At 42.0% G+C, this 19,046-nt stretch overlaps 2 protein-coding genes across 3 annotated transcripts; both read right to left on the bottom strand.

The window, feature by feature from the left end:
* Positions 1 to 84: 84 nt before the first annotated feature.
* Positions 85 to 10,897, bottom strand: ddx46 (DEAD (Asp-Glu-Ala-Asp) box polypeptide 46). Its single transcript, XM_067491528.1, has 23 exons — positions 10,750 to 10,897; positions 10,331 to 10,495; positions 9,417 to 9,539; positions 9,100 to 9,187; positions 8,838 to 9,006; positions 8,376 to 8,614; positions 8,086 to 8,196; positions 7,666 to 7,831; positions 7,067 to 7,187; positions 6,151 to 6,326; positions 5,866 to 5,987; positions 5,491 to 5,569; positions 4,406 to 4,488; positions 4,035 to 4,199; positions 3,664 to 3,826; positions 2,967 to 3,160; positions 2,617 to 2,754; positions 2,030 to 2,179; positions 1,669 to 1,896; positions 1,261 to 1,479; positions 873 to 1,017; positions 703 to 776; positions 85 to 540 (listed from the first exon to the last, which is right to left on the bottom strand). The coding sequence occupies exons 1-23, from the start codon at positions 10,764 to 10,766 to the stop codon at positions 493 to 495; spliced, it is 3,183 nt and encodes a 1,060-aa protein (XP_067347629.1). The 5' UTR covers positions 10,767 to 10,897; the 3' UTR covers positions 85 to 492.
* A 945-nt stretch (positions 10,898 to 11,842) lies between these two features.
* On the bottom strand, positions 11,843 to 18,290 carry camlg (calcium modulating ligand). Of its 2 annotated transcripts, XM_067492293.1 has the most exons (4): positions 18,012 to 18,289; positions 15,755 to 16,212; positions 15,042 to 15,107; positions 11,843 to 14,605 (listed from the first exon to the last, which is right to left on the bottom strand). In XM_067492293.1, exons 1-4 carry the CDS (start codon positions 18,160 to 18,162, stop codon positions 14,414 to 14,416), a joined length of 867 nt encoding a protein of 288 aa, XP_067348394.1. In that variant the 5' UTR covers positions 18,163 to 18,289; the 3' UTR covers positions 11,843 to 14,413. The 2 variants fall into 2 exon arrangements, with proteins under 2 accessions (XP_067348394.1, XP_067348395.1); XM_067492294.1 differs by lacking the exon at positions 15,042 to 15,107 and having other exon boundaries at positions 18,012 to 18,290.
* Between the last annotated feature and the right edge of the window lie 756 nt (positions 18,291 to 19,046).

Genomic DNA, 19,046 nt, shown 5'->3' with positions numbered 1-19,046 from the left:
AACCTGGGACGTTGGAGGCAAATCTTCAATAGCGCTGCAATCTAGTTATTAATACTGATAAATATTCTTGAAATAAAAGGCTGCTTAATAACAGATCAGTTTTATTTCCTCAGCAACATATCGTTTTATTATTTGGTAAAGTACAAATCATCAAGATGATTTATTCAGAAAGATGACAGCAGGTATGTGACTTGTACATATCTGCCAGCCAGAATTATGTAAAGTAAACTTACATTAAAAGACACTGAAAATGTGAGTGAAAACAGCTTCAGACATTTTGGTGTTTAGGGTTTTTTGTGTATTGGGAAAAAAAAAAAATTATAATAAATCACCCGAAACTCAAACTGAGCACAGAGGAAACTAAGAAAAAATAAACATACACTAAAAGTCAGCAATTGAAGGGAGTATTATTAAAAATACAGACTAAAACATTGTTCACTTCCTTGGATGAAACTGTAGAGACGACTGCTCCAGTGAGCATCGGTTTCTCCTCTACAACACTTTGTACCGGCCTTTGCTCGTTGGCTGGTAGGAATTTTGCTGAGAAAAAGAAAGAAGAATTTTGTTTTTTTAATGACCAACATATTTTATTTATGCTAATCTGCAGTATTTTATGTTTTCACACTTACAAATGCTCATATTTAGCCTGATAACACAAAGCCAAGTATTCATTATTGATGTTAGGATGCAGAAGACACTCACTAATCTGATGAGCTCTTCCTTGATCAACCGCGTGATCTCGGTTTTAGCTTTCTGCACGGCCATTTCATTAGCACCTGGAAACCAAACACAACATTCATATGTAATAAAACGCGGATTTAAGAACTTCAGATTCCAGATGGAGTTCCATTTTGACATTTCCTGACACATACTTTCAATGGCCAGGTAAATCTTGCGTTCGCCTTCCTTGGGCTCTTTGCCTGGAGGGAAGTATGTTCCTCTGATGGTGATGGCAGCTTCAGAGTATTCACCAATCCTCTGCAGAGCCTCTTTAGATGTCACCTTCCATCTGGCCGTCTGCAGGAGGACAGAATATGAAACCTTTTGTGAGCCTTAACAGCTTTTTTCTTTCCATTTGAATTCCAGTTTCCATCAATAGTGCTCCATCTAAATAAAATTGCTTTTTTTAACATTGACAAATGAACAGCGAGTTTATATTTTAATGTGTTGCGCATAAACAGCCAATAAGGGCACAGTTCATCTTCCATCATTCAGTCAACTGGCACAAGGAAAAAAAAACATTGTTTATGCTCTGCTGACCTGAGGGAAGTCGTTGATCTCCAGCTCCTCCTCGTATCTTTTCACGGTCTCTGCCTGTTCAGCCGCCTGCCGCTCCTCCTCCAGCTTCTCCACGGGGGTGTAGTTGAGCTTGGCATTGATCTTCTCTGCCAGCTGCTCCGCGATAGTCTTCGCTGACACGGAGGGCGTCATGATGGTGCCACCCCGCAGGATGGCGTTGGTGGCCTGCTGCATCACATCCTGCACATGGAGAAACAGACCATTAGACTAAACTCAGTTACTGAGCTCTAACTGGATGATTGTGCAGCAGTTAACTCAGAAGCACAACATTTATTCATTGATGACAATTAGTCATCTGTTTACCATTGTCAGAGGTAATTTTTTAATCCCAATAACTATCAAGATCATTTCTACTGCCCAGCCCTGTACCTGAGCCTCAGCGCCCAGGTTCTTCTGAGCGTTGATTTTGAGCGCCAGCCTCTTGGCCATCTCCAGTTTCTGGATGTTTCCAGCAGACGTGGGTCCGAGGCCTGGCAGCCCTCCGGGGGCAGCTGCCGTGGCGTTAGCTGTTCCAGCAGAACCGGCGGCCGAGCCAGGAGCAGACAGGTCCTTCACCCTCTTCTTGGAGTTAAACATGCTCTCAATTTGCTCCTCAATCTGGGGGGGGGGGGGGGGGGGGAAATCACAATTTGCATACGTGTTTTTGAGTACGAGATTTTGCTGCTTTAACACTGTAACTAAATGTCCAAAGGTTAAATGATGAAACAGAGAGATTTAAAAGGTTACTTACATCCAGAGCTCCATCCTCATCGTCAGAGTCCTGCAGTCCAAGAGCAGCTTTCTGCAACTTCTTCCGCTCATTGGCCAGGGCATGTTCTGTCTCATCGAATTTAAAACCTTTTCCTGAGAAGCCACTGCTGCTCTTGATGGTCTTACCCTCCTGCATGTATGATGGAGGAGAGAGAAGACTACATTTTTAACCAAAGATCACGATGTATTATTTAAAACTCACAGGGACCCCTCTTTCTTTACAAAAGTGCAGACTTTACTAGAATTGTAAAAAAAATCCCACAGTTTGAACCCATTTCACCATTTAAAGTATTCATATTATTCTTCTTAGCAAATATTAAATAAAGAGATAAATGACTGAAGAGTGAAATATTAAACAATGAGCATTGTAAAAGTAAAGACTGTCTTGGAAATTCATCCAGAAGGTCCTGAAATGCAACAACAGGGTGACATTTAGGACTGAGGTCTGTTTACTTTTAGAGCATTACAATATATAAAATCAGGGGAATGTCATCAATTAATTATTTAAATCATTCATCAATTATCTCTACTTTGATGTTCATACACTCCTCCTCTGACTCATCTTACCGCTTTCTGTTGGTCTTTAAAAGACGCCCAAAGCTGCTCCAGTTCTGGTGGGACAGGTGAGCCTGACAGCTCCAAGGCTTTGATGATGTCACCGGCATAGCGAACCTGATCTTCTGTGATGAAGGTGTAGGCATAGCCCTGGGAGAAGATCAGCAGATGCGTCACGATTTAAAGCAGTCAGAACATTACCCCTGATGACACCCAACCAGCAACAGTTCAGCGGGACATTCAGATGTTTTACGTTCAGAGCAGTTAATGTAGCTCGGAGGTGCTACATGCATTAGTGTCCCTCTAACCCTGTAAACAAACAGACCTTATGTGTAAAATCAAGTTCTGCTTTAAATACTGACCTTGTTGCCTGCCCGGCCTGTGCGTCCAGCTCTGTGGACGTAGTCTTCGTAGTGGTTGGGACAGTTGTAGTTAACCACCAGGATCAGCTGCTTAACGTCTAGGCCTCTGGCTGCCACAGAGGTGGCCACCATCAGACGACAAGCTCCATTCTTAAAGTCATTGATGATGCTGTCTCTGTCGTACTGGTCAATCCCTACAGAGGAAGGCAGAAGAACATCACACATATCCACGGAAGAAAGCATTCAGGAGATGCTACTAAAAATGGGTTATTTTATCCACCTGCAGAAGTAGAATGTTGCAAGAATCAGGGCCTATGATAGTGAATATATTTCTTAATTATGTAACAGTAAAAGCCGGATCAGATTATATGGAGCAACGTGTTTTTGAGAAAATTCACTTATGGACGGAACAAACATCCAGTGGATGAAGTGCGTTTGTCAACGCACTTGACCTCTTTTGTCATGAACAAGCTAATCTAAGCTGCTGGCTGCCAACTAACCCAATGCGAGTTGAGAACATTCAATGTTAGTCTCATGTGTAAGGTTATTGTGGACAATGTAATCCATATAAATTTGGTAAATTACTAGTTGTCATTTAATGTATTACATTAGTAAAAAAATTCTGTGTGTTGTTTTAACAGATAGAATTCTGCTTAATCAATTTGTAAAAATACATAAGTAAGCTATCCACTCTTACCTCCATGTAGAGACATGCAGGGGTAAGAGGCTTTCATCAGGTCTTTTAGTAGTGCGTCTGCGTGCTCCTGTTTGTCCACAAAGATGATGACCGAGCCCTTCTCCTGGTAGTGACCCAAAATCTCTAGCAACTTTAGGAACTTCTTGTCTTCTTCAATCACCAGCTACGGAAAAAATAAAAAAAAATAAAAAGTCAGTGAGACATAAAAAGGTCTGATGTGGATGGATCACCAACACGAAATTAAAAGAAGATCAATTTAACAAAAGCTAAGTTAAAAGACTGGTAAGGGACATATCAGCCGGTGCTGGAATCTGTGTAGTTAGTGAACAAAGAAAGCGTAATGAGAGCGAGTGGGGAAACAGATGATTTACCACGTGTTGCTCCACATCAGAGCAGACGACGCTGCGGCCTCCCACCTGAACCTCAATGGGCTTCGACAGGATCCTACGAGCCAGCGCCTCCATGGCTCGGGGAAAGGTGGCCGAAAACATGACGGTCTGACGGTCTGGGCGCACGTTGTCCACAATACGCATCACCTGGCAAAGGAATAAAAGAAAACACATGGAGGTGAGCGAATTTTGGCCGCTCGTTCTTCACTTACTGTTTTTACCTTGCGTTTGTGTTTTAGTAGGCAGCATAAAATCCAACATGGTGATGAAATAAATACATTTGCAGACATTAATTTGACAAAGCATTACCCATAAAAATGTACGTAGACATAGCGCGTGTGGGTAACAGTCACCTGTGGCTCAAAGCCCATGTCGAACATCCTGTCTGCTTCATCCAGCACCACATATGTAACTCTCCGCAGGTTGGTGACTCGACCTACACAGTGAGGGAGAGGAGCGCGAGGAAAACAGTTGACTTTGAGAAAAGCCATCCTGCCTTGTTCATGAAACGTTCAACTCATCTACTAAACACATAAAACCTTTCTCAGCTTAAGATTACTGACAACAAAGTATCCTAAATTCAGCATAATCTTCACAGATCTAATTTCAAGGGGCCAGAGTTATATTTCATGTCTAAAATCTCTCTCTCTCTACATATATACACATTTTAAAAAGACTCTTCAACTCTGGTCTTGCGTACCATCTCAGGGGCATGGGGGACCTGTAAAAGTCAGAAAACAGCCTCAAGATACAATACAAGAGATGGAGCCCCATCAAGAATTATCTGACCAAGCGCCTTTTCACCTACAAGGGAAACATATTACAGATTACCTCGCATGTGTGGAAACAAGAAAATACCCCTTCTATCACAATAATGTACAATAAAAGTGTCAACATTTTCACTATTGAAATGCTTAGTGCTGTGCAGGGCTCTACAGTTATTTTCAGAAGTCCCAAATTAAAGTGAGAGGCAAGAACATCTAGAAAATCTGTCTGTGCTTTGAATATATAGGTGTACATGTGTGAATTTTTTTTACGGGGAGGTTTTATACTTTAACAATACCACCGTAGAACCCTGGTTGAGCATATGGAGCAAATAAAATTACAGGTCCTGACCATCTAATATCCATGTTACGACACAGTTATCAGAGTCTTTTGCTTGAAGACTGACGAACCATGGAGGCAACACCAGGTCCACCTACCTGTACTTGCCCTGATCTTCAGGAAACACATCAGTGCCTTGTGGAAATGACTGATCTCAAAGGTGGTCAAATAATGTCAAATAACAGTTTAGTAAATGGTACTGACGTGATTCATCATGTACTTCATTTTGTCACAAGTATTCCATGCAAGGCAATTAGTGAAATGCTCATGGCGGCTCACTTGGATTTTAAGATACATACTAAAGAAGAGAGCAGGTTGAGACATATGAACTCACCACTGTTGGCCCCCAACATGTCGATCATTCGTCCTGGTGTGCACACAATGATCTCAGCTCCTCTCTTCAGCTCAGCAATCTGCAACACAACAGTAATTGACAATAGTGAAGCTCAACTCACAGACTGGCAAGACAGTGGGAAGACAGTGAGCATGTTCAAGCTTTAACAGCAATTAAAAAAAGAAAACACTTGTTGCTACTAATAAATAAATATTGATTAGATATTTTTAAAAACTAACATTTGTTATATGGACTTGAAGTGAAATAGTTATAGCCATTTCAAAATAGCGTAACAGGCATCATTTGTGTGTGTGTGTGTGTGTGTGTGTGTGTGTGTGTGTGTGTGTGTGTGTGTGTGTGTGTGTGTGTGATTACCTGTTCGCTGATACCTGTGCCCCCATAAACACACACCACCCTGAGCCCCAGCGGTTTGGAGAACTTCTTACACTCCTTAGTGATCTGCAGAGCCAACTCTCTGGTTGGCGTCATGATTACAGCTGTGGCAAAGACAGGAAAATATGATGAGAACACAGAGGTGTGTTTCCTATCTAACTCATTTGAGCAAACTTATACAAAGTTTGACACAGCATGTCTTTGATGAAGCTGAAGGTGGTGTATCAAGAGGTTTATGAAGGATGTGTGAAATCATCTGTTCCTTACAGATGGGTCCCTCAGACTCCTCCAGTGGCCTCTGATCCATGATGTGTCGGAACATGGGCAACAGGAAGGCTATGGTTTTCCCACTGCCGGTCTTGGCGATGCCAATGAGGTCCCGTCCTGACATGATGGCAGGGATGGCCTGGGCCTGGATGGGGGTGGGCTTCTCGTAGCCATGCCTAGGTAAGTTTGGGAGAAAGGCATTTAAACAAATCCGATGCGTTATTTCCTAGCCTGAATGAAGTGTCATGTAAAGTGAAGTTGACATCATGCCATGTTTCTGCCAAACACTGTTACTCCTCATCTCTCACAATCTTCAAATTTAAATAATTTAAACAGCTTTGCCAAACAGAAAGTTGGCAGGTAACAGGTTATCAATCAGCTGTGTACCTCACAAGACAGCGTTCGCATTCCCAAACGTTAACACAGCATCATGTACCTTCACATTCTCTACAAGTCTGGATACAATTATTTTGTGAACACTTGACAAATAGATCATTAGTAGTGTATTAGCTGCATTACCTGCAACTATCTGTGCAAAATATTTATTATTTAAAAAATGGGAGCTGCTCATTGCAGCTGTGTGTAATTCAACATAGAAACTGATTGCTCAACTGTATAATCATTACACCTATCTCAGATGGGGCCTGGTGTGTCAGTGGTAGAGCACTGAGTTGAGATGCAGAAGGCCGTGGGTTCCAATAGAACCCCACCAGGTGTGGCCCCGTCCAGCCAACAAGGGCGACCTTGGTGCCGGTCCCGAGCCCAGACAAAATGAAAAGTGGCAGGCCGAAAGCAGCTGATCATTAAACCTATCTCAGACGTTTTTTTATTGGCAAGATAACTGCTAAATTACTAAGCTGACCCCGCAAAGTGGCCCAGTCTTATCACATCATCGAGAACCTTCAGTCACACTCACCTCTTTAGCGCGTTGAGGATCTTCATAGACACCCCACACTGCACCCAGGTCTTGATGGGTTTGGGGCAGCCCTTTCCTTTGACAATGATGCCTTCAAGTTCCAGCCTGCACGCGTTCACTTCTATATAGATAAAAAAACAAAACAAAACAAAAAAAAAACAGCACTCTAATATGTGTTTATTACTGAGGTCAAACTTTAGAAAGACCTATTCTTATAATGAACTCCAGTACGACTCCACTACCCACCATCAGGAACTTTATTAACCCTATAAGGTAATGACTTTGCCTTGTTACACCTGCTAAGCAGACACATCATTGCTTTAGAAATGTTTAGCCTGCTATAAATACGCTGGAGATTTCCAGAAAGTCCGAAAATAGGCAAGATGTCTCCAACGTGGCCGTAGTTGGGTCAAAGAGTTACACCCCTAATCAGTTAACGTACCACTTTTAAACCCTGACAGCACTAACTTGTATGTGTACAACTAAAATGACATCTTTCAAACTAAAAATATATTAATTTAAATTATGATTGTGCAGCGTTAAATAACGCAAGCTGCTGTGATTTTTTTGTATATAAAACCTCTGTTCTGTCCACCGACCTTCTTGAGTCATCTTGGCCAGCTCAGGCACCTCCACATAAAAGTTTTTGCGGTAACCCTCATACTGGATCTTCCCATGATCCACGGGCTCCAGGATCTTCCTCTGTTTGGTCTGGAAGCCGGTCAGAGCCGTCTGCAGATCTACCTCCTCCTCTTCTGATGAGTACTGACAAACACATCGGCTACGTTTTAGCTACTCGGCACATGACTTGATAAGAATATGAAATATGAATTAAATATGAATGTTTAATCTTGATTAGGATCTGTGTTTCATTCCCTATACATAAATGCTGCAATATAGTAAAGTGAGGAACTAAGATAACCTTTCTTCTTAAAAAAAATTATTAACTAAAAGATATGCTGGTTTAATGTATGGAAATCTGATGTCCTCCATAAACAGAACAAACAAACAGAACTCACCTCCATGGCATCCTGGTCATTCTCCATCAGCTCACCCTTCTTCTTGTGAGTGTGAGGTCCTTTCTTAGTTTTAACAACTGTCACCACTTTGGTTACCATCATTGATCCTTTCTGCAGAAAACAGAAAAAACAAACATACACGTGATCTAACAAAACAGAAAAACAACATTTTCAATCGGTCCCACAATAATTGGCCAAAGTGTGAGATTACAACGGACACGGGGAAACTTTTGTTTCATGACTGACTTGGCTCCAGGCGAAAGTAAATCAGTATTTTTCCTCATACTCACCTTATCGTTTCCTTTCATGGCTCCAATGTTGAACTTCTTCACCTCCTGCTTGACCTCTTCCATGTAGGCATCCAGAGGATCCACATCATCCTCCTCAGCCTGTTGCTCCATGGGAATCTCCTTTTCCTTCTCCCCCTCCTCTTTCTTCTCCTCTTTTATCTCCGTCTCTTTCTGTTCTCCCTTGTCTTCCCCATCTTCGTCATCAGCCTCCATCGGCGCTGAACCCTCCTCATCATCATCTGAAATTATAGAGTGGGTACTTATCAAGTATGATTACCAGGTAACTAACAATGTTTTCACTATTTAAAATAACTGGAAAATCCATTATAAAAATCATACGCTTTGTTTAAGGAGATGGGAGTATTTAAGTGAATCCATAAAGCTATTAACTAAAATTTTAACTGATAAGTAGAGCAGCTTTAAACAAAAGTATTCCAGGCTATTTTCAGAGTATTTTCTCACCATCGTCATCCTCCAGACTCCATTTCTTCCCCTGCTTCATCTCCTCCAGTTCTTTCTTGAGCTCTCCAATGTTCTCAATGGCCTTCTTCCTTTGCTCTTCCCTCCACTTTTCTACCCGCTCCTTCCTCTTCCTCATTTCCTCCTCCAGCTTGTTCTGGTCAAAGTCTTGCTGCATGGACATTAAGGAAAAATTTCAAACTGTTTTCTTCTACTATGTGGAGACCTTTTAGTAGATAGCAAGAACTGTAAATGTAGCACTTACGTCCTCAACCTTCTCATCCTCTTTCTCCTCTTTAACCTTTTTCTTTTCGGATAAGGGATCGATGCCGTCTTTCTCCTTGCTCCTTGACCTGCACAGGAAAAATAAAATGAGAAACAACTGTAGTAACTTTGTGAACCTCACAACCATCAGATCCAGGCTCACAGGGATCACAAACTCTTTGTATTTAGCTTGAAATTAAAGTGAGCCTTTTGCAACTCCTCACCCTGTCCAGATGAATTACACAAGCTGTACCAAATTAAGCATTAGTTTATGCATTACATTTGATTATCTTGGAGATAAAAAAAAAAAAAAATTACTTTTCATCTGCTCTTCTACTTTTGCTGGGGCTGCCAGAACGGGACCTCCAAGCTCGAGTTCTGCTGCCAGATCGCCTCCTTTCTCTACTTCTGGATCTCCTCCTGTCTCGGCTTCTGGAGCGTCTGGAGAACAACAGTATGTTAAATTTCTAAAAGTATTTTCACACTTGGTCCATATTTCCATGTACAATTATATCAACGACAACTTCCTAGGAACTTTTAAACAACTTTCCTTGAAAACAGAGATGCTTAATTGTGATTTGTGTTGGGGTTAAACTGATTTGGCCGTTGCAAACACAACTCTGTTCCCATCTCTTCTGCGTGTTGCCCTTTACAGTTTAAGTTTGTCTCATGGAGGCTGATATAGGCATTAGTGGTTTGACATGGTATAAATTTGAAGGTTGCACAAAACACATTGTTTAGTCAGTTCTCAATAACAAATTACAACTTCTATGCCCTGAAAACCATTCAGTTAAAGATTTGTTGATTTATATTGATTTACATTGCCCGTGCTTGAAAATGCCTTATCAAAAAGCATAAAATAGGACCAGCTTTGTTGAAACTTTAACTTTTCTTGCACCACTTATGTCAGAGTACTGTGGTGCAGGAAAAAGTTTCAACAAAACCGCACATGTATATAGATGTATTAAACCTTTTTTGCTTTCTTGTACTAAATCGTGTCTTGCACTTCTGTCACTTGAGAGCATTGAATCTGGTTGCTCATACCACGGAGGTTGTCCAATTGAAAGTTTTGCAGGGAGTCTACAGTTAGAAGATGAGGAGTTAGGAGATTATTGCTTTTTACCATTTCTCCACCGTTAACCCCCCCAAGCTGAAAAGCTACGAAGACACAGTTCAAGTGTTAGTGTGTGCTTTCCTTTAACAACCACTTGTGTCTTAAATTAGCAACACACCTGGCTCGTTTTCTGTCTCTGGACCTAGACCTGCGGCGGTCTCGGCTCCGTGAGCGCTCCCTCCTGTTTCGGTCTCGGTCGTCTTTCTTGGAGCGTTTGTCCGGGGAGCGACTCTTCGACCGGCTTCCTGACCGGCCCCGACCTGCGGAGCGTTTCCTGTAGTGTCTGGAGAGCAAACAGCGGAATTACAGTGTTAGCTGGGAAAACCCGGCAAAACGTCCCACTTAACGGTATATAAAAGGTTTTACATCGTAATTCGGTAAAACCTTAATCTGTGATATTAACACTGGTTTAGGATGATATACGTGAATGTGCTGGCTAGCATGCTAACGTTAGCTTCGAAATTAAATAGGCAATTTAGCAGCAGCAAGAATTAGCTTGTGACAACCACAAAAACTGAACTGGCAATTCGGACATACCTCGACTCACGTCCCATTACTATTTCGCGGACTTTGACCCTGAGAAAAAGTCTTTTTAGTTCATGAGCTGCAACGATGGCTGCGCGGCGGACGGTTGTTTGTGTCTTTGAACCTGCACGTCGAAAAACTGCGACAGTTCAACTGAAACTTGCGGCGCCAGCACCGTGATGCGCCCCCCAGCGGCCGGAGGCCTGGACCGCGACTCCAAAAACGCCCGCAGCAGAAAACATGCTCTCTGCTCAAGCATTAGGGAGCTTTAATTCCTCAGCTCCAACGTTTCTAGCCCTGAAGAAAAAAGCCCAGTTTGACATGATTCAATCTAAAGATACTCAGCTTTAAATTATGAACCGTGGCACATATTGTTCCTCTGCAGAAAAACTGTTAAAACTCAAAATCACACTAACTTTTTCTTTTCTGATTGAAAACTTCTAGACTTCGGAATATCTCACTATTGTCCGAGTTCAACTCACCGTCTTTAGATGCTGCTTAGTGTCGAACTCGGCAAGTCTATCATTCTATCCAGACAACACAGTGCAATCGAATACATTCCTAATGAATGGAGCGAGACTCGAGTCAACAGGTGCCAAATATGTTCATACCTAAAAAGTGGCATGGAAAAACCCAGCTGCTGGATCTATAAAATGTCAGTGGAGCATTTACTCTTTTAAATGTCTGATGTTTTTAGATTAAGGGAATCACTGTGAGATAAAATACTTTTTAAATAATCTATATGTTAAATATATGCCAAATCAAATAAAGCCCACTGTATATTCTAATTACATGTTTGCTCCATTATCATCATCATCATCATCATGAATTTCATTGGACAAGATATTTATTTTGTAATAATTAAGAATCATTGCACAGAGCTACTGCTCAATTTAGTTTTCCTGTTAACCAGATCATTTTCAATTACAGTGAAACTATCGTTTTGTCATGGAGCCTAGTCTAGAAAACTACAGTATGTTATGCTCACTTCAATTATAAATAATAATCACTTCTTTGAAGCAAACTATATAATGACAAAGCAGTTTTTCAGCAACACCTATCGCATCTTCATCACATCATTGCCGGAGAAAGTAAGAACCAAATCTGAGGAGTACATCACACAAGTAGTATTTATTTGATTAGAAGTGTCTGGTTATTTACTGTGTTTTTATGCAGAGACAGTTTACGTCATGTCAACACTACATTTGTTACTAAGGTCAATGTACTGTAAGAGCAATTAAAAACAGCGAAATCTGTAAACTTTATCAAAAGCAATCAAGTAGGTCAGACAGGTTAGGTTGTAAGATAAATGACACCAATTAATTTACATGAAAAAAAAAATAAAAAATCCACAATAATAAATTAATTTGGATGAAGCGAGGACAATAACGGCATAGAAGTAGAGAGTATACTGTACATAAAATATGTTTTCAACACGATTAAAACGCCCACTGTCACTTTCCAGGACCCCACCCGCCCCAAACCATCCTCGCCAATGACACGTTTCATTACGAACATTTACTGTTTGAAAATCACTGCGTGTATTTAAGCTCGAAGCCGTGCAAAATAACACACTCCACGTTCAACGATTAACTGCTTCATCTTACTTAAACAAAAGGAAGGAAGCGTCATAATGTAGATGGACCCTTTCTGAACCCTGGACAGAAAACATGAAGCACTGCAAACACAGAGCTAACAAGTTGTTAGATGTTGCCTGTGGCTAGTTTTAATGCTGCTTGATCAAAACAAGGTCAGTTTCTTAGTTGACGAAATAGGGAAAATTGAATTTAGCCCTAAAAAAAAAAAGAAAAAAGAAAAAGCTCTCAAACATCGAAATAATAATTTTATCTCTTGAATTAGAAATTAAGTTTTATCCCATATAACCTTTTGTTCAAGGCTCTAGCTCTGTATATTATATCAGGATTGAGAATTTTGATCATCCTGTGTTTTTCTCCTATGATTATGACATTAGTGTGTTTAAATAAAGACTGGTTTCACTAGCTGTCCCTGTATTTACTTCCTGAATGCTGGAGGACGTGGTGAAAATGTGGCTCTGCCTTTTCTTTCTTGCTGTTATACAATCAGATCCACAAGACTGAGACTGAGTGGTATTTTCATTTAAACTGGGACATAATGAGAAAGGCTGAGGATTTAGAAACAGGAGCAGCTATAAAATATAAAGCAGAGAAGAAATGTAAAAAAAAAAAAAAAGATTCAGTCAAATCCGAATCACTGAACCCGACCCACTGCATGGCTGACTAACAATAAACCCAAAAGAAAATGCATTCCTAGTGTTATATACTAGCTGGGAGATCTAACTCCAAATTTTTCCAGTAGTTCTCTTTGTTTCATGAGCACATGTGGTTTCACAGCACAGTCAGACACCTGCTCGGGTGTCTAGTTTGAATAAGTTCAGAATATGACACTTTGCACAGCTTATGTGAACCGTCTTCAGAGTTCATTAAGATTTAAAATTCTCGGGGCTGAGAGAGATTTCAACATGTCTGTCTGTTAGGTTTCAGTGGAGTTGCATCATGGCAATAATAAATTCTCCTATTGAAGGCAAGACTGTGTAACTGTGTCATCATTAGGGGTTTATCAGCTGTATCGTGACTCTGCTCTGATTAGACCAGTATCTTAAAAAAAAAAAAAAATTAGTCACCTAAACACACTGTCAGGCCACGTTCTACCATTAGCCTGTATTTGCTTTGTGTGGACACGGTGGCTGCTGTTACTGGGAGAACAACAGCAGCGCGGAATATGTTGCTGAGCTCCAGTGGTTGGATTTGCTGGAGTGATGCTGAAATGTACTCCAGAGGGCATCAGCGCACTGTGACAACACTGATGGGCCACGAATGTCAGAGCACACAACAAAACACTTTTTAGGCCTTTTACCACAAGTTTGATTATTTTATCTGACTGGACATAAATTTGCCATATCCTAATATGGATCAATATCTGAATTTGGAAATTAATGATTTGAGATTAGATAATTTTTTTAATGGTCACAATCAATAAGTCCTATAGACAAACAGAAACTGTCTCTAGAGACTGATCAGGGATCAGTGAGGCCCTCCGCTCCCTTGAGTAGCAGGTTGGTGGCTCGTGAAGTGTGACCTTTAGTATTTTTACTAAATGAGATGCAAAAGCTGAGAAGTATACAGAGAAGCCTCTGGGCTGTTGAAACAAATGTTAAAATTGTTGAAAACGACCAGGCTTATCCTTTAAATAAATCAAAAGAAATATCACCCAGCCCTGTTGGACTTCAGACTCACATTCCTAAGTTAATTGGAATCTGTCGCCGCCCAGTGTAACATCAGACTTTTACCACTTTTTTTTTTTACCATCTGTGCAGGACCTAACAAATAAATATCACTGGCTGTACATTCTTCACACACACAAACAGTTGTTCTGCTGCTGAGCTTCTGCCCAGAGAAAAGCTAACTGACATCAGTAACAAACACTGGACTCTCTGGTCTCTGACTGGAATCCTGAAGCACTGAAATAATGGGCACTCCTCCGGCCGATGCACCACCCCGACCACAAGGCAGAAGGGGATTCCTTTCCAGACTGTCAACAACCCACAAACCCACATCAAAGGGTATGAATGAGCATGCCTGGTTGCTATGGGAAAGAGAGGGAGGGGGCGACAAGGAGGCGGAGTCCTTGCGGTCCATCAGGGAGTCTCTGACCCGATGATCAGCAGAATCTCGTGCGAGAGAATGAAGGTGAAGAAGTAGATGCAAAGGTCGGCGAAGACGTCGCCCATCCTCCTGTAGGTGTCCATGGAGCGGTTGATGACCTCAGCGGGAATGCCCGACAGCAGCAGGGCAGCGGTTAGCACAGTGGTCTGGGTCTTCTTCTCTACCTGAAAGAACAGGAATACACAGAATGATCATTATGATGCACAGATCAACGGCTTTCAGCTTGTCCCTTCAGGGGTCCCCACAGCCAAAGACGTTCGTTTTTACGCCGGATGACCTTCCTGCCGCACCCCTCCCGTTTTTTGAAAGTTAGAATTCAAAATAACCCAATCTGTGGCTTCGTGTCTCTGTTCCAATGACGTCCTGCAGGCTGCCTTAACCCAACGTCTCAACAACATTCACTCTGGGTGTGGTCAGCCGGGAGATTGTGGAGGCTACTAAGGCCGAATTGACAGCACAAGGAAGTCAGAGCAACAACCATGGTTCATGTCAAGCTGGAATACAACTATGTCCCAAGCAAATTGGAACATCGCCCTGAAACCACACAGAATATTGCTTTTAGGAAATGAAGTGAAATATACATTACGTTAACAAACTCACCTTGGGAAAGTATTTGGACAAACCCATGTAGGCCAGCTCGAGGGTCAAAAATGGAGCAAATATGGACTAGAATGGAAACAAGAAGCAGTTACATTAACATAATTGTCATGTTCCTGGTCACTAAATGCACCATTACTATAAGGGTCCAAAAACATATTTGAATAAAAACACAGTTAATAAGTTCAGAGGATAGGAAAACGGGTGCTGTGATTAAATAACAGAAAGCAAAAAAAACCCGTCTCATGTTGTCAAATCAAATGCACTGTTGTTACTCATAATCTAGTAACATTAACAAGCTGCAGAAATGACTAATCAAACAGAAATTGTTGAAATTCCCTGACTGGATAGAAGGACGGATCTCACTCAAACACTTTCAGAAGCAAGTCTTTCTGTGAGTCTGACTTCACCAAAGTTATAGACATAACTTCTCCATATAAAGATATGTTTTGGAAGATATTTCTACTATATAAAAATATGTAAAAACTCTTCATGGCATCTCTATGGATTATAAGACAGCATTCCTTTCCACATTGTTTATGAGTGACAATCAAACCGAACAGTAGTCCAGTCCTACACAAGCATTCAAATAACTTTGTTTTTTAATGTATTATTTTTCATTCCTGTGTCATGCTGGTAGCATCATGAACCCACATAAGATATCGATTATGTCCATTATCCCAGCAACAAGGTGCCTACAGCAAACTCAAACTCACCAGATACTTGCAGACAAAAACCCTGACAAAAACAGCAAGCAGGACGCTGCCGATGAGCCTGAAGATCCTGAAAGGATCAAATTCGTCTGAGTCGGAGCCTCCGTCTTGGGCCGGTCTCTCGCTGGCCAGCTGACCCCGCAGCTTCATGGCATCATCAAAGCGAGACAAGTACTTCTGAAGTCCTCTGCGTGGTGAGCCGCTGATGTCGTCTGACACCCGCTCCCCTCTGGGTCTTTGTCGGACCCCTCCATCGTCTTCCATTAGGCCTCCAGGCAGCTCATTGCAGCCTGGCAGTGGGGAGCCCCTCCTCTCTGGGGTGGTGCCGTGGGAGTGGCTGCCGAGTCCCGAAACCTCTGTGAGGAAGGGAGACGGTCTCTGGGACGAGGAAGGAGATGGCCACAGCTCTGCCCTGTCAAGGTCGAGGTGGAAGCGCGGCTCTGTGGGACGTCGGGATGCTCCTGTTGAGGAAAAGAATAACAACATTTAATAAAGAAAAGCGAGCGTATGAGGAGTTTGCCAGTTCAATACCCTGGATTTGCAGTATTAATCCTGGGTGGGACATTTGATAATGCAGCTCTTGTCATCTTCTCAACAGCACTGAAGCGGGGCGACTGTAGCTCTGTTGGTAAGGCAGTGATCCACGAACCACAGGGTCCATGGTTCAATTCCCGGTCCCTTCTGGCTCCCCGTAGGTCAGTTGAGCACCTTGCATGGCAGCCACCGCCATCGTTGTGAGAATGTGTGTGTGTGTGTGTGTGTGTATGCGTATGGATGAAAAAGAAGCAACATTGTAAAGCCGTTTGGTTAAAAACGCTATGTAAGCTGACTTCTCCAGTGGAGCTGCTCAGTGGCCACAGGTCAGACTGCAGTTGTACTGGACTGCTTCCTTTTTTATTACAATTTTGTGACATACCACCATTAAATGATTGATGACAAAATAAGGAGCCGATTGAAAGCTGCAACTCTACATTTGACAACAGTAATTGCATGTTCTTGCTTCAGTTTAGAGACATTATATTTCACATTTTGTCATGTAGCAGACACTTTTATCCAAAGGGACTTTACCAGGAGCTACCTGAGGTTCTTGGACTCTGTCCGACTTTGACATGTGGACTGAACCTCTAACCATCATGACCCACTCTGTCAGCTTATGCCGTTTAAGACTGTCAGTGCCTTAGGAGACAAACAGCCAGTAAGCTTTAGGCTGATCTAACCGCTCGAGCTAAGGTTGATGGAAACGTGAATAATGATAGAAGAACCCTGGGATTTAGGTCATGCAGGAGTGGTTAGCGCTGCTGCCTCACAGCTAGGAGGTCCCCGATTCGCATCCCTGGCCAGCGGCAGCCTTTCTGTGTGTGAATGCGAGTGAGAATGTTTGTCTGCGTGGTCTCTCCGTCATGGCCCGGAGAGAGACTGGAGATCTGCCTCTCACTCAGTGACAGCTGGTACAGGCTCCAACCCCCAGTGACCCTGAACAGGATAAGTGGTAACAGATAATGGTTTAATCCCATAATTGTTTCAGCTACTGGTTAAAAGAAACTATAAATGTGTTTTGTTTTTGTTTTTAAATCAGTGCTTAGTTGAGCCAGTGCACACACGCTAGGACTAAGGGGTTGCTGGTTTGAATCCCAGATGGAAAACACCCACACATACAGCAAAACAAAACTTTTGGCTCTAAACATTTTCAGTGTGCTGGGACAAACAGGTGAGAAGACGACGTAAGATGCAAGCTATCCATTACAGTTTCTAAAAAAGAGAACACCCCTCCCAGAGAACCAAGGCCACCCGACACCTCCACAGCTTCATTCGCCAGGCCACAGCCATCTTCAACGGACACACACATACACAACAAAATGCAATACACAGATCCCCTGCACAGGATCCATTTAAACTGCACTCTACATTCTGCTTCCTCTACATTAGAACGTTCATTTCTTTTTGCGATTATTAATTTTACTGTGCTTCATGTTGAGATCGGACCACAGCGAATTCCCTGTACTAATCAAACCAAGTTAACCGGAGCAAAAGTGTTCTGTGTTTTTTATGTCCTCCCACCTAATAGTGACGCCGCTGTTTCTTTCTGCTCGACATTTCACCTTGTGTCATATGTGTGTACTGACTAATAAAACAGAGCAGGGTTTGAAGACGTAATGTGCTGACGGAGGCAGGAGGATGGAGCCGTGAAAGTCCCGATGAATATACAAAGGGCTCACGGAGCGTAACTGCGGTATAAACGGGGTTTTATATCGTAGCATACCGTTATTTTCCGTCTCGTTTTTGGCGAAGCCGACGATTCTGTTCATCCTGTCTTCTGAATTCATGAGCAGTTTTCTCCTCCGCATCTCCGCTCTCCGCTGCGCCGCCGACACGGAGCCAGTCTTCTCGCTGTTGGCCTCCGCGGACTCCATGTCGAAAAAAAGTAAAGCGAGCCAAAGGTTTGTGGGCAACACAAACGCTTCGGGCTCACGGTGAACACAACAGAATTAACCGAGCTTTGTCTGAAGGGACGCGCAGTGATGATGTCATCGCTTAGAATGACGTAGCGGTTTGCATGAGTTTGCAGCCCTCGCTGCGGACTCGCAGGAAGCAGAGGCTGAAAGCAGATTTCCAGCAGATACCAAATAGTGGCAGGAACATCTCAATAAAATGTGCTTAATTTACTAATTTCGAATGATCAAAGCAGGAAATATGCAATGATTTATGAGGTGATTGCATTCCAACCAGTGTACTCTCCCACTAGGTTTTGTTACGTTGTCTAATTGTTATATTTTAATTACTTTAATTACAGAGTAAAACACTTTTACTCGACTAGAATTATCGGACAGCTTTTGTTACGTCGCAGTTGTAGATTCTTGATACGAAATGTAATCAACTAATAAATTTTAATGTATTATTATGGACCACCAGGCAGATTTACACATGGTGAAACACAATCAGAACATTTGTAGTTTTATTTTTTAAAAAAACAACTAATGTTTATATGTGAACTCTGAACTATGGCCCACCAGTCAAACACTACACACATCTAAAGAAAAAAATAGAGCACAATGCCCCTGAGTCTGACTAAATTCAAAAATCTGATCTATAGGCAAAAGGGTAATTTTGTAAATATAAAATCAAATCTTTAACACAAATAGAAAAGCAGTTGAATATTTCCTGGAACTACAGGCAATAGGTACAAGAATGTACGATTGAAAGACGAAGGCGCTTTGACATCAAACAGTGAAGTGATAAGTGTTTGTGAGTCAAACTCCCGAATCTAGATTTTTAAATCCTGAAAGTAATTTTTGCA

Source organism: Channa argus, chromosome 22, assembly GCF_033026475.1.
Source record: "Channa argus isolate prfri chromosome 22, Channa argus male v1.0, whole genome shotgun sequence".
NCBI lineage: Eukaryota > Metazoa > Chordata > Actinopteri > Anabantiformes > Channidae > Channa > Channa argus.
This window is presented reverse-complemented; position numbering and strand designations above follow the sequence as displayed.

What these genes read in the sequence shown, in the direction of transcription:
- camlg (XM_067492293.1), bottom strand. Translation starts at nt 18,162, where the DNA reads ATGGAGTCCGCGGAGGCCAACAGCGAGAAGACTGGCTCCGTGTCGGCG. An exon ending in AAACGAGACGGAAAATAACG is followed by an intron (nt 16,213 to 18,011) that starts GTATGCTACGAT and finishes TTTCCTCAACAG; the next exon opens with GAGCATCCCGACGTCCCACA. An exon ending in TGTCCAAATACTTTCCCAAG is followed by an intron (nt 14,606 to 15,041) that starts GTGAGTTTGTTA and finishes CTGTTCTTTCAG; the next exon opens with GTAGAGAAGAAGACCCAGAC.
- ddx46 (XM_067491528.1), bottom strand. An exon ending in AGGATGAGAAGGTTGAGGAC is followed by an intron (nt 9,007 to 9,099) that starts GTAAGTGCTACA and finishes ATGTCCATGCAG; the next exon opens with CAAGACTTTGACCAGAACAA. An exon ending in GAGTCTGGAGGATGACGATG is followed by an intron (nt 8,615 to 8,837) that starts GTGAGAAAATAC and finishes CTATAATTTCAG; the next exon opens with ATGATGATGAGGAGGGTTCA.